Consider the following 17926-nt stretch of genomic DNA (forward strand, 5'->3'; position numbering starts at 1 on the left):
GAGTGCTTACTAGAAAGCCTTAAATGTAAGCCCTTAACAAATGTTAGCTCATTTAACACCTAGAACCAACTTCTACAGTAGGTATCAAACAAATTTCACAAACTTATAATAGATGAGCACCAGTAATAATACGATTTAAAACCTGTTTTTTAACAAGGCTTGAAGTAAAATTACCCTCAACAGTGTCCTCAAGAAAGCAGTAGGATCAGTGTATTTTTTCCCTATCACTCCTACCCTACACATTTACCGTGAAAACGTTTGTTGTTCCATCTCTTCCAGTAAAAAAACATCACGGTAACAAAACCTTCCAATTAGACCTGTCCCCATTTGGAAGCGATAGCTCCAATTTCACCGACGTTCACGCTATTTCAAACTTTTACTTTTTTGCGTACATACAGTGATGGCAGGAATAAGGTCTGAGATTTGGCCTCAACGAAGTGCCATCCCGAAGTCACACTACAGACTGGAACGGTGAGGAGCCCCCGACGCTGCTGCACGTGAGCGCACACCCTGTTTCATCACCGAGCCCTGCGGTCCCAACGCTGCCGGCCACGCTTCTAATGCACCAACAGCTCAGGGGCACGGCCACCCCGCCCGCACCGCGCACCTGCACCTGCGCCCGCGGCCTCCACGCCCGGACCGGACACCTGCACTTGCACCTGAGGCCTCCGCGGCCGCACCGCGCACCTGCATCTGCGCCCGCCGCGTCCACACCGCACACCTGCACCTGCGGCCTCTGCGCCCAGACCTCACACCTGCACCCGCGGCCTTCGCGCCCGGACCGCGCACCTGCACCCGCGGCCTCCGCGCCCGGACCGCACACCTGCACCCGCGGTCTCCGCGGGCCAGGGCCGGGTGCCGGGGGCTCCTGCGGGCACTGGGGCAGCGGCCTCCTCGGGGCTCCGCGGGGACACAGTGGGGCACGCCGTCTGCGGAGACGAGCGGCCAGACGGGAAGCGCCCCCGGCCCGCCGGCCCCCGCGCTCGCGCCCCGCCCCCGCCCCGCCGCGGGCCTCCGGGAGCTCGGCGGGCCCTATGAGGGGCGCACGGGCGGGCGCGGCCCCTCTCGCGGCACAGGGCTGCTTCACGGGCCGCTCGGCGGCGCGCGGCTCCCCGCTCGGACGGACGCCCGACCCCGCCGGCGGCTCCCGCGGCGTGCGCGCGCCCCGTGCCGCTCGCCGGGACGGCCGCGGAGCCGGAGCCGGAGCCGGAACCGGAGCCGCCGGGGACACGTGCGAGGGAGGCGCCCGGCCCGCCGCGACCGCCGCTCCCACCTTCCTCCGCCGCCTAGAGCGAAGCCGGACGGCGGGGGTCACGGCGGGGGTCAGAGGGTAAAGGTCCTGCTCCCAGCAGCCTCCGCGGTGGATACGTCGCCATCTTGGATCCGCGGGACAAGAAAATTCATGCGGTGAGTTTTTGGCAAATTTTCGGAAGTCTGGCAGCGGGGCGCGCGGCGGGGGCGGCGGATTCAGGGCCCCCGCAAGGCGGGGGAGCGCCCCGGGGCCGGGGCGGCCGCGCCCGGGGCCGGCGGACAGCGTCCCGGGCCGCCGCTTCCCGTTGCTTTTGTCTGGCTCCCATCGAGAGGGCGAGCGGCGGGGAGGGGGTGGCGGCGGCGGGCGCGGGCGGCGGGCGGCCCCGGTTCTGGGCCCGGGCTCCGCCGGCGTGCCGGCCCCGGGCGGAGGAGCGCGGCCCGAGCGTACGGCTGTCCCCGATGCCGCGGCCTCCGCGCTCGCTGCCGGCGCGCCGCCCGGCGACGTGGGAGCGGGAGCGAGCGGGAGAGAGCGGGGCCGCCGCCCGCCGCCTGCCGCCCGCCCGCGGCCTGGCCGGGACGCGGTCCGCACGGAGGCAACCCGGGCGCGGCCGCCGCCGCCCCAGCCCCAGCGCGGCGCCACTTCCGCCGGGCCCGTCCGCCCGCGCCGCCCGGCCCTCGCGGAAAAGTTTGGCGGAAGCGGCGAGCGGCTCCCGGGCCTCCCGTCCCGGCCGGGGGCCCTCCTCGGCGGCGAGCGCGTTTCCAGGGTTTCCGCACCCGCAGGGATCCCCGGCCCGGGGGCGCGGGCCCACCCTCGGCGGCCTGGGCGCCCGCTTCCTCCGCACGCCCGGGGCGCCTTCGCTCCCCTCCGTCCCGAGGCCGCAGCGGCACGTTTTGTTTGGGGTTGGGAAAGCGGGCCCGAGGATCCTTCTCCTCCTCCGTTTTCTGGGCGGTTTCTGATGGTCAAGTTCTCTGATGTCAACCCTCAGATTCTCGGCGAAATGCTGGGAGGTACTGAGTTAACAGTCTGTGCAGAGGGAGGCCGCGCTTGAACGTGGAGTTCAGAGTGGGACACGTTTCCTGTCATGCTTGGTGGCAGGAATTCTAGACCTCTAGAATCGTGAGTGCAACTTTCGATTTGCTTTTTGAGACACCCTAAGTGGAGATGATGAAGTGGGGGGCAGAGAGGTTTGAAGAGTGTCTGTGTGCATACCTGCTTCCTGTTGGGCTGTTTGGGAATGTTTGGAAACAGGTATTTCCCCAGCGTTAGTGCCCACATCTCCTGCAATTTTGGAAGATATGTTTATCCCAGATTTAAAGGATTGTTTAAGAATCACGGTGGACTGAAATGGTTAAATGCCTGCATTCACATGGTTAGATGTCTCCATTCAGATTCTTGTCATTGAAATGCTTCTTAATGGACCAACAGCTTTAGTAAGTTTTTTATGTTGAACTTTTTAGTTTGTAGTTCTTTTGTAATGTTAAATCTGAAGGAAAAATACAAAAAACACGTAAAAAAGATAAAACTCCTCTTGCTCCACTTCTTTCTTGACTTTGTAAGATCCTCATTTAATTTTAAAAAGGTACTTTTCTCTCACTTTTTTCTGAGGGCTTGAATTGCGGTGACTTCTGTGAATACTTCGTATTTTAGACAGCAGTTGAGAAACTTTCACCTTTTTTTGCATCCTAATTATTGCTACATCAATAAAAATAACCTAAGCATCATTTTTTGGCAGAACCGTTTTATTCTAAGTACGCTGTATAGAGATATCTGTAATCTAATCTGATACTCTTGGGAATGAGAATTGCCTGTATCTTTAACCAAGCAACAAACGCAACCTTTGAAAACTTTCAGTTTCTATAATACTTGCGTTTTGAGGTAAATTTATATGGTGGAAAAATGAGGGCAAAATGCTTGGGTATGAGTGATTTATATTCGCGTCGTTTGAGAAGTACTTGATCTTGAAGATGAAAGTCAGAATGATACTCTTCCCCAAGAGAACTAATTACCTATGTTTTTACTTAATAACTTTGGAAGTTTAGTATACTTCTTGATTATTCAGAGATAGTTTACAGTTATAACCTGAAAATTCTCTTTGTTCAAAAGTAAATAAAGTAGTTGATTTATGAATAGTTTTTATTAGAAGTGTTTCTAACTCACTTGTTTTGGATTTTATCTTTTCAGTAGGTATTCGTATTAGAAGTACTTGAGTTTTGAAAGACGCTTACAGAATTTTTCACAACTCGTGGGAAGTTATAGTTTCACCAAACTTTTTAGTGACAAGTTTGCTTCATAAGCTTTTCTGATGATATAGAAAAATATAGAAAAGTTATGCTTCACGTCAATATATGAAATAATGAGCAGACTCTAATTAGTAAAAATAAGTGAGGTAATTTATTTTTTTAAAAGCAGTGTTAACTAGTGTTTTTTGATTGTCTTAAAGTTTTTAACTGTAACAAGTGCACTCTATTATGAATACATCTTTAAAATCAAACTTCCCATATGCTTGCTTGAATAGGCATTTGAGGACAACTTATGCAAATAGTGATACTGTCTTAATTAGGAAAAGATACTACTAAATAAGATTGTGTTTGTTACCTGGACCTCTGGTGGCTTTTGTATCACAAAGAACCAGAAGAAACCAAGGCACCAGGTGGGCAGTTTGAGAGGCAGAGCTCATCTGAGCTGCTCTGTCCTCTTTGACTAGGATTACGTGCAATGTCAATGCCAAGGGTCTGGGGCTGTGACAGGAGTCCTTCTGGTTGGTGAGGCAGGGGACTTTTCTTCCTTACTAAGGATGATCTCTACCTGTGACACTTAAAGGAATTGAATTTCATTGTGATTTTAATAGATATTTTGAAAAGAGCTGTACTAAAATTGGTGTCTGTCATAGAAAGTCTGCCGTTGAAAAGAAATAGGGTGGACATTAGGGTTTTAAGTTTTTAAAATAATTATTATTTATTTTTTGGTGAGGAAGATTGGCCCTGAGCTAACATCTGTGCCAGTCTTCCTCTATTTTGCATGTGGGACACACTGTCTTGTTATTTATTGAACATCCCCGCCATCTACCTTAACCTCCACTGGACTGTGAGCACCCGAGAGGTAGGGCTTTATCTTACTTATAGTATCTACATTTCTAGTACCTTCTATAGTGCATAGTACCTAGTAAGTTATTAATAAAAATGCAGTGAACTGAACTGGTGCCAGATTGTCATTTGACACTTAGTGCTGTCGGGAGTGCCATTTCCCAGTCCGTGAATCAGAAGCAGAATGGAAAAGGGGCTGGGGAGAAGGCCACCCTGTATTGCTCCGCTTGGTGAGTCCTGTCTTACACTTTTGCTTCTTAATCACTCGTGGGAAACTCGATAACCAGTTTCTTAGAGAAATGTGTCTAGAGTGAGTGCAGGACTGAGGGAAGGATGTTAGTGATAAAGTGCTTCTGGCAGAGTGTTTAGGTCTGTACTTCTTGCTGTATTTTGTGTGGCTAAGGTTGTTGGTTGAAGGAGGTATTTTCTATTTGTACGGTTGGCCCTCCAAATCCATGGATGCAGAGGGCTGGCTAAGGAACTTGAGCACCCCACAGATATTGAGAGACAACTGTATTTACACAGTAATATATATTTACCATTGCTTAACCTTGAGCTTCTATTAGATTTGGGCTTTTTAAAGTCAGATTCTGTGTTTTGTTACTTTTTTCCACCAAATACCTGGTCCAATGCCCAGTACAAAGTAGGAGTTCTCTAGTTTGAATGCTCGTCTCCTTATGAAAATTGGGTGAGATGATTTAATGTATCTTCATTGGCAATCCAAAATCCAAAAAGCTCTGAAAACTGGATTTTTTTAAGCAAGATTGGTGGCAAATTCCAAATGTAATTGGTAGCCTAATTATTGTCTTTATCTGTCTTAACCTAATTTTCCAATATTTTGATGCAGAAATATCGATGTGTTTTTGATTACAGATGCTGCCTACCCTCTAGTGTTAGGTCCTGTATGATACATGTACAATTTTACCTTTCTAACATCTGAAAAATTCCAGTTCTGAGAAATGTCTGGCCTTTAAGGGTTTGAATAAGAGATTGTGCACCAGTTTTGTGTCTGTTTTTGAGATGTAGAAATCAAATCCCAGTATTTCATTTAGTGAGATGCTAACATTTGACTTATGATTTTAGAAATCTTTTTGTATGTTTCATTTGTCTATATATTTTCCAGAGGCTTTTTAATGACTAAAAACTACTAAAGAGGCGGAGAGGGTATATTTTTTAAAAGAGAATTTGATCCAGTACTCAGGACGCCAGTCCTTTCTCTGCTTTACTGACTTGAAATGTATTTCCTTATGTGAAGTAGATGAGAATTTAGTAAACTTCTTACTAAAGTAAAAAATTCACTTAGTAAATTTTTACTTTGCCAAGGAATGATAAAATAAGCAAGAGAAAATTATGTGTCCTGGTAATTTAAGTAACAATGAGCAGACCTGCTTTTTTCCAAACATGTTGATATACCATTTTTCCACTTATGTATTTGGATATTGAAACATAACTCCATTTTGTATCAGCATCTGGACAAAATGTAATGACTGATTATGTAATACAATGTGTTTGGGAGAGGAGCAATTTGGTTTTGTGTCATATCTGGCAGGAATGTGTTTTTGTGTTACTTTTTACATTGTAAATTATAATACTTGTCCTTCATACAAATTTTGTATTTAATTTCCTATTTGTAAAAGAATCTTTCATAGATTGGTAAAATAATAATATTTAGTAAGTTTATCATGCCATTCAAAGAACGAGATTCCTTTTGGTTTAATTTTACTACTTAATATTTAAAAAATGCTGTGCAGCTTACAAAGCACTTTCAGATATATTATCTCAATTTTATGTGGTTGTCATTTTGATGTTAACTTTTTAAATAAGGTTAAATTTTTATATTAACATAAAGATAGAACAATCGAGTGGTATTGATTAGTGTGAAAATTAGCAACTGGGAATTACGAAGGCCATTTTATCCTTAGACTGAACCCAGCATCTAATGTCTTTCTCAATTTAATGCTACTGTATGGGGAAAATCCTGATTTATCAAATTAAGTAGGTGTAAGTGGAAGGTTTGTTTTTGTTTTTAACTGATCATCTTGCAGATTCAGGATAATTTAATTAATATAGAAGTTTGAAAGAGAAGTAGTAGGAAATTTTTGTTTGAAGCTTGACTTTTTGACAAATTACAACAGCTGCTCATATTTTTAAAAATTATAAACATACTCATCAAGAAACACCAAAACTTTGAGTAATGATACTGTTTTATAATGATAATAGGTAATAGTGTTTTATCACACTGATGCCACATTTTACAAATTTACTTATTATTGCACAGTTATTTGGCAAAGGAATCATGTCCTGAGCAGATTTGCCTTGACTTACTAGTGCACAAAATAATGCTTTAGGGGTGTAGTAAAATGTTTATAATTTTATGTGAGTGAGCTTGTCTTAGAAAAAGATTTGAGCTGTAACCTTTCTATCTATGCATACGTATGAGGAATTGTAAATATAGACATGTCACGCCAAACCTTGAGCTCTAGAGCAAAACTGTTTAAGCTGGCAGTAGAGGAAGCAGTCTGCAGAGTGTTACATTTGATGTCTGATACACTTTGTGTTCTCTGTGCGTGTGAATCACGCATCCTAAAATAGATGCCTATGTGTAAAACATGTAGTCCAGTGTGTCAGGAGATTTGACCTCTGACTGCTCTTAAGGTGTTTCAGAGCATAATTTGGAAACCATTGGACTTGATGATCTTCCAACCTGAAATTATGTGTTTTTAAAAAGTCAGTACTTTTCCTTCTCTCTGCAGATGCAAAATTCATAGAATTTATTTGTTTTTGAGTAGCATTTGGATGTAAATCATTTATTTTTAAAATTTTCCCTTCATCTCTCCAAAGCCCCCCAGTACATAGTTGTATATTTTAGTTGTGGGTCCTTCTAGTTGTGGCATGTGGGACGCCGCCTCAGCACGTCCTGATGAGCGGTGCCATGTCCGTGGCCAGGATCTGAACCAGTGAAACCCTGGACCACTGCAGCGGAGCGCGGGAACTTAACCACTTGGCCACGGTGCGGCCCTGGATACAAATTCTTTAAATTTGAGGCTCTACTGATTGGATGTTAACATTATAGACATTTTCACCTAAATCGTTGAATAATTTGAGTGTACTCTCGTCTAGACATTGCTGTCGTGCTAGGTATATATGATGGTGAACAAGACAGGTCTCCGCCTTCCTTGAGCTAACATCTTGGAGGGGAAGACAGAAAATAAGCAAGTAACCCAAATAAACAATTTCAGAGTGGTAGTTGGATGAAGAAAATAAAGGAGAACGAGGGCACAACAATTGATTAGGGATGGAAGGAGGAGAAGATTTGAAGTAGGGTGACAAGGGGAGACCTCTGTCTGGAGGTGGCATTTGAGTAGAAACTGACAAAGGAGAAAACCGTGCAAAAATCTGGTGAATGGTTTTCGGGCAGAAAGAATAGATGGAGTCAAGTTTGGCGTGTTTGATAACAGGAAATTTCATGAACAGTTACTTAGTGCTTTCTGCATAAATGAGGGTAAATTCTAAAGGGAGAAAGAGATGATTAAGACATAATCCTAGTTTTTCCACTGCTGAAAATATTGTAGTGGACTCAGTAGTTTTTAATAAATTTTATGAAGAGCTATAGGGAGAAAGGATTATTTTTCATTAAGAGGCTGTGACGATGTTTTCTGGATCAGGTGGAATTGGGACTCTGTATTAGTGGAAAATTATGAAGGAGAGCAAACTTTCTTTGTGTTTGCACAGAATCAAAACCTTTAAAAGTTTTTAGTTTTGCAAAGTTTTAGTTAGATTTTTCTTAGAAATTAATTGGTAATGATTTTTGTGCATAATGAGATCTCCTTGTACAGTTCAATAAATATTACTACTGCCATCACTGGTATAGGTGCACTGGATAATCTTCAAGTTCAGTTTTTGTGGTGCATGCTAGAGAAGAGAGCAGCCTTGTCTGAGAGAGTTAACGAGTTGATTTCAGGGAGGTGATGTGTGAACTGGGTTCTGAAGGGTGAATTGGAGTTCACTAGGTGCGGGAGGGTATGGAATCAGCATTGCAAATACACAATGGGAGAATATACTGGATTTGGAGAGTGGCAAAGTAATCTGCTATAGTTCTTGATGGAGTTCTGGGACCTCACGAGAGGTTGGCTGAAGGAATGAACTAGCTGTAGTGTGAGAGAGTTTTTTTTACCTGATGAGGAATAATTAACCAATTTTTTAAAAAAAAAACAATGTGATAATCAGATTTGTGCTTCAGGGGGAAATTTTAGATTCTACAGTCGATTTATAGTTAAAGTTACAAGCTTGATGGTGTAGTATATTTGTGAAATTTTTGAAGGGCTGTTTTCCTTCCGTTAGACCAATTCAGTGTTTTGTATTCATATCGGCAGGACTTTTTATTCATTAAGAACTGTATGACTTTGAAACTCTGTAGTTTCTATCTTCCAGAGAACTTGTCATACATATAAATCAATGCGAATAGTTAAAAGTTTTACATTAATGGATGGAATTTGTTAGCTAAGTGTTAGGGCAGGCAAAGTTCGGACGCTGTTATTTGACATTATTTGCAGGCATGAGATTTAACATTACTTGGATAAATTACAGTAACACCAAGAAAATCTAAATGAACAGTGTGATTGTCCACTGGAGCTGATGGCTGTATCATGTGACTAGTGCTTGGTTTACTTTGGTGAGAGGTGAGGGGTGTGTACATGCATACATTATTCTGAATCCTGTAGTAATAGTTATGCTTATGTTAGGTTGCTAGCATTATTTGTTAATTCTACAGGCAAAAAAAAGAGCCCAAATGAATGTTTTTAAGTAAGAAGAATTGCATCCCTAAGAATGCAGTTTCAGCAAATTACTACTTTGATAATAGGCATTATGTATCATTTTTTTCATAGCAAAACTTAATAATTGTACCATGATGATTTGGAGCTGCCCAATTTGCTTAATTGTCTGTTTAGTTCATTTTTTGCTGAATACAATGGAGCTGATAAATATTTCTATTAAAGAGAGTTATATTGTGCTGGACTTTTACATGATGTTGTTAAAGTCTCTGATACTGGCCAGCCTGAAGTGGAATCACCATTCCACCGCTTTTAATTAGCTATGTGACTTCTCCTCCCTAAAGTTGACTTTTTCATTCGAAAAATGTCGGTAAATAACCGTACTTACCTCATAGAATTGATATAAGGAACAAAGGCTCTTCTTTTTCTTTTGGAGTGGGGCTTGCTACTTAAAGATGAATTTTTGAGGCGAATGATAATAAGCCACAATTTATTTCATAGAGTGCGCTGTGCTCTTTTTTGTATCAAATTTGTAAATGTAAATGAGGGATGCCGTTTGTTGTTAGAATCTAGACATGCTTTTCCTATCAGGAGTTTTGTTTAGATGACATTGTGTTAAGTATTATGTATAGTATTTTGAATAACAAATACATCTTAGCAGTGCTCTATCTGAAGCACTTGGCATGGTACATGACACGTAACAGGCATTTAATAATTCCTTTGTTAGATGGGATAAATCTAATGGGAAAGAGCATTGGCTTAGGACTCAGGCTTGTGTCTTCCACTTAGAACCTGAGTTATGTTGAGTTATATCTATAGCAAGTTTCTTCTCTATACCTCAGTTTCCAAATCCTTAAAATAAATAAAACATCTTCTCGTAGGTGTATTTAATACAGTCACGTAAAACACCTAACAAAAGGTTCTTAGCAATATTGGTTCCTCTCTTCCTTTATACAGAGTAAATATTTCAGAATTCTGGGGAAAGTTCAGAGGAAATACTTAATATAGCACCTCTCATTTATTTTTTTGAAAGTTGAGAAAGTCAGGTCATTTATTTATCTTTGAGTATATGTTCATCTTTAGAGAGAGATATTATTCTGGAAAGACTACCACACTTGGATTCAGAAGATGGATTCTGGTCTGGGCTCCATGAATTTATTAGCTATGTGCCTGGGCAAATCAATTAGTACTGAAGAGCCTCAGCCTTTTAGTCTTTTATACCTCCTAATGTTGCTGATGAGAATTGAGATAATGAAAGCAAAAATGTTTGGTTAACTCTAAAACATGTGAAAGTATTCTGGTAATGATTCCTGATTATTAGTAGTTGTAATGAAACTAGTAGTTTCTTAAGTTGTGTGAATCATTTCTTCATTCATTCATTTTACCTTGTGGTACTGCTGCATCATGTGGTTTGCCCTTTATTTTGGTTTAATTAAATGTCTGGCTTACTGGGCTTTTGGGAGGGGGAGTGTGGAGAGTGGGAAAAAAGGATTCTGCTCTTTCCATCATAGTAGGCCACTTCATACTTGGATATTTTTGCATGCTGAAGTTCTGATAATTTCTGTATGGAAGTATACATAGCAAGAAGTCTACCTCATCTTCATTCCCTTTTCATTAAGGATGAAAGATCATGAATATTTTGGGGGCTAGTCCCATTTTTTATAATTGTATTTGTGTGCTTTCTGTTTATCATTGTTAGCCAGACATATTTTTGTGAACATCATGCCTGTTTTTCCTTACAAATTAAATTCATTTGTAAGTTATAATGGGAGCACTGAGAATGTCAGTGCAGTGGTTTGAAACTGTTGTATGTTCTTTGTGTATGTGATGTGTATGAATACCTTTTACTGGTCTTCTTCCTCCCTTAGATCTGTGAGATCTCGTGGGCGCTGAGCCTTTTGAAGCATTAAAGTAAATACCATGTAAGGAAAGCAGAGTAGCGGTGAGCAGCTGCAGCAGCGCAGTGAGGGGAGTGAATCAGAGCAAGGCATTTGGAAGGTGCTGGTTGTGCATCGAAGGAAGGGCACTGCTTTTGCTGTCACCCTTGTCAAGTCTAGTTGCTGATGTTATGTGCTTGTGAGGTCTGCTGATGATTTAGTCTTGTACTGTTATAAAAAAGCTGTTTTCAAATAAAGTACTTTTTTCTTCAAAAAACATACTAAAAGACACTGGAATCTTGCTACCTCAAATCCTGAGTCAGATTGTTCCTCCATTTCATATTAACTATGGCGGATAATATGCAACAAAGACACTCATATCTAACACTTATTTATAAAACTTATAGTGTAAAGCTTAGAGAAAGTAAAAAGTAGTAGTAAGAGCATATATGTACTTGTTATAGAAAATATGGGAAAACAAAGATGAGGAAAAGAAAAGAAAAAAAAATCACTTGCAGTCCTGTGAACTACATTTGTTTCCTCTGTGTGTCTGAAAGCACTATGGTCCCCCCCCCAGTATTAAAGTAACACGGGGTGATGCGGAAAATTTAGAAAATACAGGAAAGTATAAAAAAAGAGGAAAAACATTCAGAGACAACCACTGTTCCCGTTTTTGTAATAGAGAAGTTTGGCCATACTTACTTGGTGACCTCTTTCTTTTAAAAAAAATTTCCATCATAAGCACTGTCCAGTGTCATTTAATATTTATGCAAAACGTGATTCTTAATAGCCAGAGCATAGCTGACTTAACGATTCCTTACTATTGAACATTTAATTTTATTTTGATTTTTCTTTTTTATAAATAGCATTGTGGTGAACATTTTCGTACCTGAATTTTTGGTTGCACATTTGATTATTTCTTTAGAAAACATTTCTGTAAGTATAATTATTATTTTAAAGTATTGGAGGTGGCTCCAGTGCTTATTAACTAATTGCCGTGTCCTTACTCAAGTTACTTTTCAAGCTCTACTGTCCTCTCCTGTTAAGTAGGTGTAATAATGATCCTTATCTCATAGGATTGTTAGGAGGAGAAAATGACAGTAGATGTATAGCATTTAAAACAGCATGTAGCAGACGGGACGTCTCTCAGGGAGGCTTTCCCCAGCTGCCCTTTCTTATGTAGGCTCCTCTTCTCATAGCAGCGATCATAATCAGTCCTTATTGGAACAGTTTTCTCTCGCATTCTACCACTGGATCATGAGTAGGGGTCACGTCAGTCTTGTTCACTAATGTGTGTTTGAAACCTCATATAGGGCCTCGCAGATATTTGTTGAATGTATGAAAGATTATTTTCCAAAGCTTTGAATACCTATACTTGCTTTTTTCCTTAGAGTAAGGCTGTGCCAATTTACATTCTCACCAGCTATGTGTGAATTGTCTTTTTCACTTTATTGTCAGTGACGCTGAGTATGGTTGTGTAAAAAAAATTGTGCTAAATTTTGAAGGTGTAAACTTATGTTTTATGTTCATATCCTTCATTCTCAAGAAGAATAAGAATAAAAGTAATAATAAAGAGTTATAATCCTGTCTCCTGTTCCCTCCCAAGCATCATTTCATGTTTCCTGGGGAAAAAAGTACATGTTTAATATCCCACAAACATGAAGTGAGGTTAGCAGCATATAGAGGTATTATACCAAATTGACGACAAAGTGGTTTAAACTGGATAAACTAACAATGTAAACGTTTAAGAGAATTCTTGCCTAGTTTGATTTACTGTATCAACACTAAAAACATAGCTAAGATGTTATGTGGAATGCTAACATCAGATTGTATTTTTACTATTTCTTAAGCTGTCTAGAAGGCTTCAATTGATAGCCATGGATGAATTTGAAAAGAATGTGTGGTTTGCTAGCGGGGAGTAGGCAAAGTAACATTTAGGTACCTTTAAATACTGTATTAGATGCTTTCTGTATATCGCTTATTCATTCATTTGGCAGATGTTTGCTTATCTCCTATTATGTGCCAGGCAGTGTTCCGAGAGAATATAGAGTGTGCAAAATAAAAAATAAAACGTGATGTGGCAGATGGTGGTAAGGAGATGGAGGAAAAGAGACTAAGGGAGTATGAAGTATGTGTGGGATGCAGCTTTAAATTGGCTGATCCTGGATGTCCTGCTGCAGAAGGTGATGGAATGAGCCTGTGGTGAGGGAGCAATCATGTGGGTATCCAGGAGAAAGGGGTTCCAGGAAGGGACAACAACCAAGAGCGAATGCCCTGAGAGAGGATGTCTTATGGTTTGATGTCTTAAGATTGGAATGTTGCAAGGATGCCTCTGTGGCTGGAATGGAATGGGGAAAGAGAATGGTGGATGGGTGCTGAAAAGGTAGGGCAAGAGGCCTGTCAAGAAGAATTTTGTGAGGCATCGTAAGGACTTCGGCTTTTACTCTGAGTAAAATGATCTCAGCTGTACTCTTCACAATTGTACAAAGTTAGTTGAATTTTTCCCATTTTATAGTTGAATAAATAAAGGTTCTGTAGGATAGTCTGTAGTTAACTTCTCCAAGGTCAGAGCTAACAAGTGGCAGAAGTAAGATATGAACTTAGGTTTTTGGCTTCAAAGCTCATGGTTTTTTCGTGACACTATCATCCTTGCCCTAGCAGACTCCTAGAGCCTTTCACTTTTTTTTCTTAAATCAGGATCCATAGTGTGGATCCAGGGTGAGTGTCCATGCATGCATGTGTGACTGAAACAAAAAAAGCTCAGAAAACAGATCCCTTACTGCAAGATGCATTCAGATGTTTTCTCTTATATATCATGTTTTTAAACATGCTATTTCTGACCCACTGAATTGATTTCATGGTCCACTGTTAGAGTCTATAGTTTGAAAATCACTGTGCTGTTTCTTTTGGAATGCCGGAACTTTCAAATTTATCTATAGCTCTGAATTATGATGCTAAAAGCAACTGCTTTATTTACTTAAAAAATATCCTTGTATCTGTAGAACTAGCTCTTTAGTTGGCAAGATGTAATGCAATTAGCAGATTATAAAAGTGTGTATGTATAACATTTGAAAGTTCATATATGATTTAAGTTCCTTGCAGAAAAACTGCAACTCAGCAAGGAAACTTTAGATGGCTGAATTAAATCTTGCAGTAAGAGGACAGGGCAATTAAGACCAAGAAGCTAATGCTGCTACTACCACTAGTGATTTCTGTTAAATATTTATTGTATTTTTTTTTTTTATTTTGCTGAGGATAATTTCCCCTTAGCTGACATCTGTTGCCAGTCTTCCTCTTTTTACTGTATATGAGCCGCCACCACAGCAGGGCCACTGACAGACAAGTGGTGTAGGTCTGTGCCCGAGAACCGAAGCTGGGCCACTGAAGTGGAGCATGCCAAATTTAACCACTAGGCCACCAGGGCTGGCCCAGATTTTTTTTAAAGCAAGTTAATATGCTACTTAAATATTTTAAGTTTTAAAAAATATATACATATATCTCCAGTGAAGATCTTGGCTCTTTCTCAGGGCAAGGTCCATTTTCGTTTCGATATCTCTGGAAACTAATACCATTCTTTTTCCCCTCCTCTAAGGGCTTTTCTTACCATTCTTATTTTTAAATCAAGTTTGTCAAGGAATTTTACATATAATACAAGGCACCCATTTAAATACCCTTTACAATGAGTTTTGACAAATTTATACACCTCTGTAGCCATCACCACAATCCAGATGAAAACATTCCCAACACCCGCATAGTTCACTATTCCAGGCTGTCCTCATTCATGGCCACAGGCAACCACTGATCTGATTTCTCTCGCTATAGATGAGAATTTTTTTTAGAAATTCAAACAAATGGAATTGTCCAGTATGTATTCTTTTGTGTCTAACATCTTTTGCTGAACATTTTTTGATTCATCAGTGTTGTTTTCCTGTATCAATCATTCTTTTTTGGATAGTATTTTGTTGTCCTTTTCTCATTGGTGCCTGAAAGGTGTTTGTTGAATGAATGCATATTTGGCACAGTGAATATCTCTCCCTCCGTTTTGCTGCATTTCTCTCTCTATCACGAGGATGCTGAAACCTCTTCTAGGTTGTGTATGTTGCTAGACTTAACTTTGTGTATAGATTATGTGAAGGGATGATTTAAAAGTGAAAGATATACAAGGTTTAGAGCTAAATGACCTTGGTATGAATCCTGGTTCCACCACCAATACATATACACAAGTTATTTGACGTTTCTGAAGCTTAGTTTCCTCTTTTGTAAAATAGAGGTAGTTATCCTTACCTTGGATAGTTGTTGAAGTATTAAAGATGCTGTATGTAAAGCAAACATTTAGGCTCTTTAAAAATGGTCACATGATTCAATGGGATTTTTGGGCAACCGTGTCCAGTGCTTGCTTTCATCTACTGACAAAATTGTGCCTACTGTGAGTTGCAGGTTTATATTTTTTGTTAGTATTCATGCATTAGTAATTTGGAGAAACACATGTTTATGCCTACTAAGTTTCATCTAGTGAAAGTAATTACTTTTAGGTCTTGATTAGTTTACTTTTAGGTCACAAAATTATAGATTTCTGCTAATTAAGGTTATAAATAAAATTATAATTCATGAAACTCTTTTAACATCTTGGAAGGCTTAGTAAAATATAATGAAGAAAAAACGAAGAGTAATCCCAACTATTCATTTTTGGTGGATAATTATTTCAGAGAGTAATATGCTAGTGGGGAGAAGGCACCCAGGAAACTAAGATTTCTTTGAGTTGGGTTCTGTAGTGGACGCTTTCCACATACCGCTTGTTCATTCACCAGATTTTAATTTAATGCCTACTAGGTACCAGATACTCTTCTAGGACATGCCTCACTATTTGTGGGATTTTGAGATGAATACTTTTTTTTGGTCCTGTTCAGTTTAGTGCCTGGTACTTAAGTAAATTTTTGTTGAAAGCATTAGTGTTTTAATTTGGCCTTGCAGCTGAGGAGAGTTAATGTGGTTTTTAGCAGATTAAATCAGTAGTGTGTACTTGTGACCAGAAGTCACCTAAATAACTAAAAGATTATTGAAGTTTGTATTTTGACCATAAATGCTGATATGGTTTAAGTGACTCCTCGTTATGCTTGCATCAAATTAGACTTGACCTTTGGAAAAGAAATTAAAATGTTGAAGGAACAGTAGTAGGTTTTGCTGCTTGTGTATGGTATATAGAAAATATAGAATAAGGATACCTTTTGGTGGTTTTTTTCACTCCAAAATTTTACTGTTTGCCAGTATGTCACTCTTTTTCTTAAATTTTACAGGGTAAGTCTAATTGATTTATCATCTTATTGATAAACTTGTTAAACCAAACATGCTGTAAACACTTTCAGTAGTAAAAGTTACTAGGTGAAAACAGGAAAAAGGATGGCTCAGTCTGAAAATATATAATGTAGAAAAATAGAAAGATAGAAGTTAGTAGAACGGGTGCAAATGGGAGATTAAATGGGGTTATCAGTGATAATGAGAATGGGACAGGTAATAGAGTAAATTACGCTTTTGAAGATACAAAAAATGAGTTAAAATAAGATTCTTCAAAACTAGTGTTCAGTTTTTAGGCATTCAAATAGACACTAGAAACATTTTCATTGAGGCTTGTCATTCTTAATCCTGAGCGCCTTAGACCCAAGGAGGGTCATTGAAGATAGAGCTGCATTTGTTATTTCAGTATTTCAAAAAATCAAACCTAATGAAAATTGTTTATTTATTTTGAATGAGGGTGAACAGGCTAGTTAAAATTAGTGTTCTTGGCTTTTCATTAAAAAAAAATCAATCTATGGTAATAGTGGTCATCTTCTGTAGATGAGAATCTCTGGATGGTAATTACGTGTGTTTAATAAAGATAGAAAAACCATCTTATTTAATAAAATGATACATAGAAAAATATTTTGGAGTACTTATTGAACAGGTAAGAGTGTGTGTGTGTGTGTATATGTATGTATGTATATCCATCTCATCCTTTGAATGATATATCAGCTGTAATCTCAGCTCATTCCTGATTACTTATGTCTTGCCATTCTTAAACTGCAATATCATGATTCTCCCTGTCTGGCTTAGCATTTATCACTAGCAGAAATCATTTCTGTTAATTTTTTGTTAACTAGATAAAAATTCCATAAAAGCAAGTATCTTGCTTGCCTTATTTTTACTTAGTATCTTGTCTGTGTCTCCAGCACCTAGAACAGTGTTACATTCCCACCAGCAATGTATGAGGGATCTAGTTTTTCCAGTTTCTCTCCAACTTTTGTTATTGTTAGTTTTTGGGAATATAGCCATTCTAGTGAGTTTGATCTCATCCTGGTTTTAATTTCGGTTTTCTTAATGACTAGTGGAAATCTTTCTCGTTATCTAGAAAAAAATCTCATTGGGAATTTTATTGACATTGTAATAATTGATCTATAGATCAGTTAGGGGAGGGTTAACATCTTAATTTTATTCAATTTTCCAATTCTTGAACATGGTATGTCTCTCTATTTATTTAGTTCTTTGATTTGACTCATCAGTGTTTTGTTTTCAGCATACAGATCCTTCATGTTTTGTTAGATTTATAACTGTATATCTCATATTTATACCTAAATATCGTTTTGGGGGAACTGTTTGGAGCTATACTAGCTATTACTAGCATGCGGTAGTAGGATTTTTGTTGTGCATTGATCTTGTTTGTGAGCTTGTGAAACTTACATAGTAGTTGTAGGAGTTTTTTGTAGATCGTTTTACATAATTTACTCAGGAAATCGTGTCATCTGCAGGTAGGGAAGATTTCTTATTTCTGTCTTTCCAATCAGTATGACATTTTTTTCTTTCTTTCTTTTTTGCATTTTTGTACCCCCTGGAGCATTCTCGCCTTATTTGCATTCTTAAAGTGTGAAGGAATTCAGTCTTTCATCATGAAGTGTGTATGTTAAGTATATA

At 39.9% G+C, this 17926-nt stretch overlaps 1 protein-coding gene across 8 annotated transcripts in view; it reads left to right on the forward strand.

Annotated features, from left to right (window-relative positions):
* The first annotated feature begins 506 nt into the window (after positions 1 to 506).
* Positions 507 to 17926, forward strand: part of CNOT2 (CCR4-NOT transcription complex subunit 2) — a 111736-nt gene continuing 94316 nt past the window's right edge. For 2 of the 8 annotated variants that reach the window (XM_070494722.1, XM_070494721.1), the window contains exon 1: positions 1358 to 1407. Coding sequence is in view for 2 of the 8 variants with exons in the window: in XM_014858561.3 (XP_014714047.1) it covers positions 2334 to 2368 (35 nt within the window). In the remaining 6 variants the exon portion in view is untranslated. Of the gene's footprint in view, positions 1408 to 2237; positions 2369 to 17926 lie in introns of those variants that run through there. The other 6 variants (XM_014858561.3, XM_044756366.2, XM_044756369.2 and 3 more) reach the window with 6 other exon arrangements.

This window comes from Equus asinus, chromosome 22 (genome assembly GCF_041296235.1).
Source record: "Equus asinus isolate D_3611 breed Donkey chromosome 22, EquAss-T2T_v2, whole genome shotgun sequence".
NCBI lineage: Eukaryota > Metazoa > Chordata > Mammalia > Perissodactyla > Equidae > Equus > Equus asinus.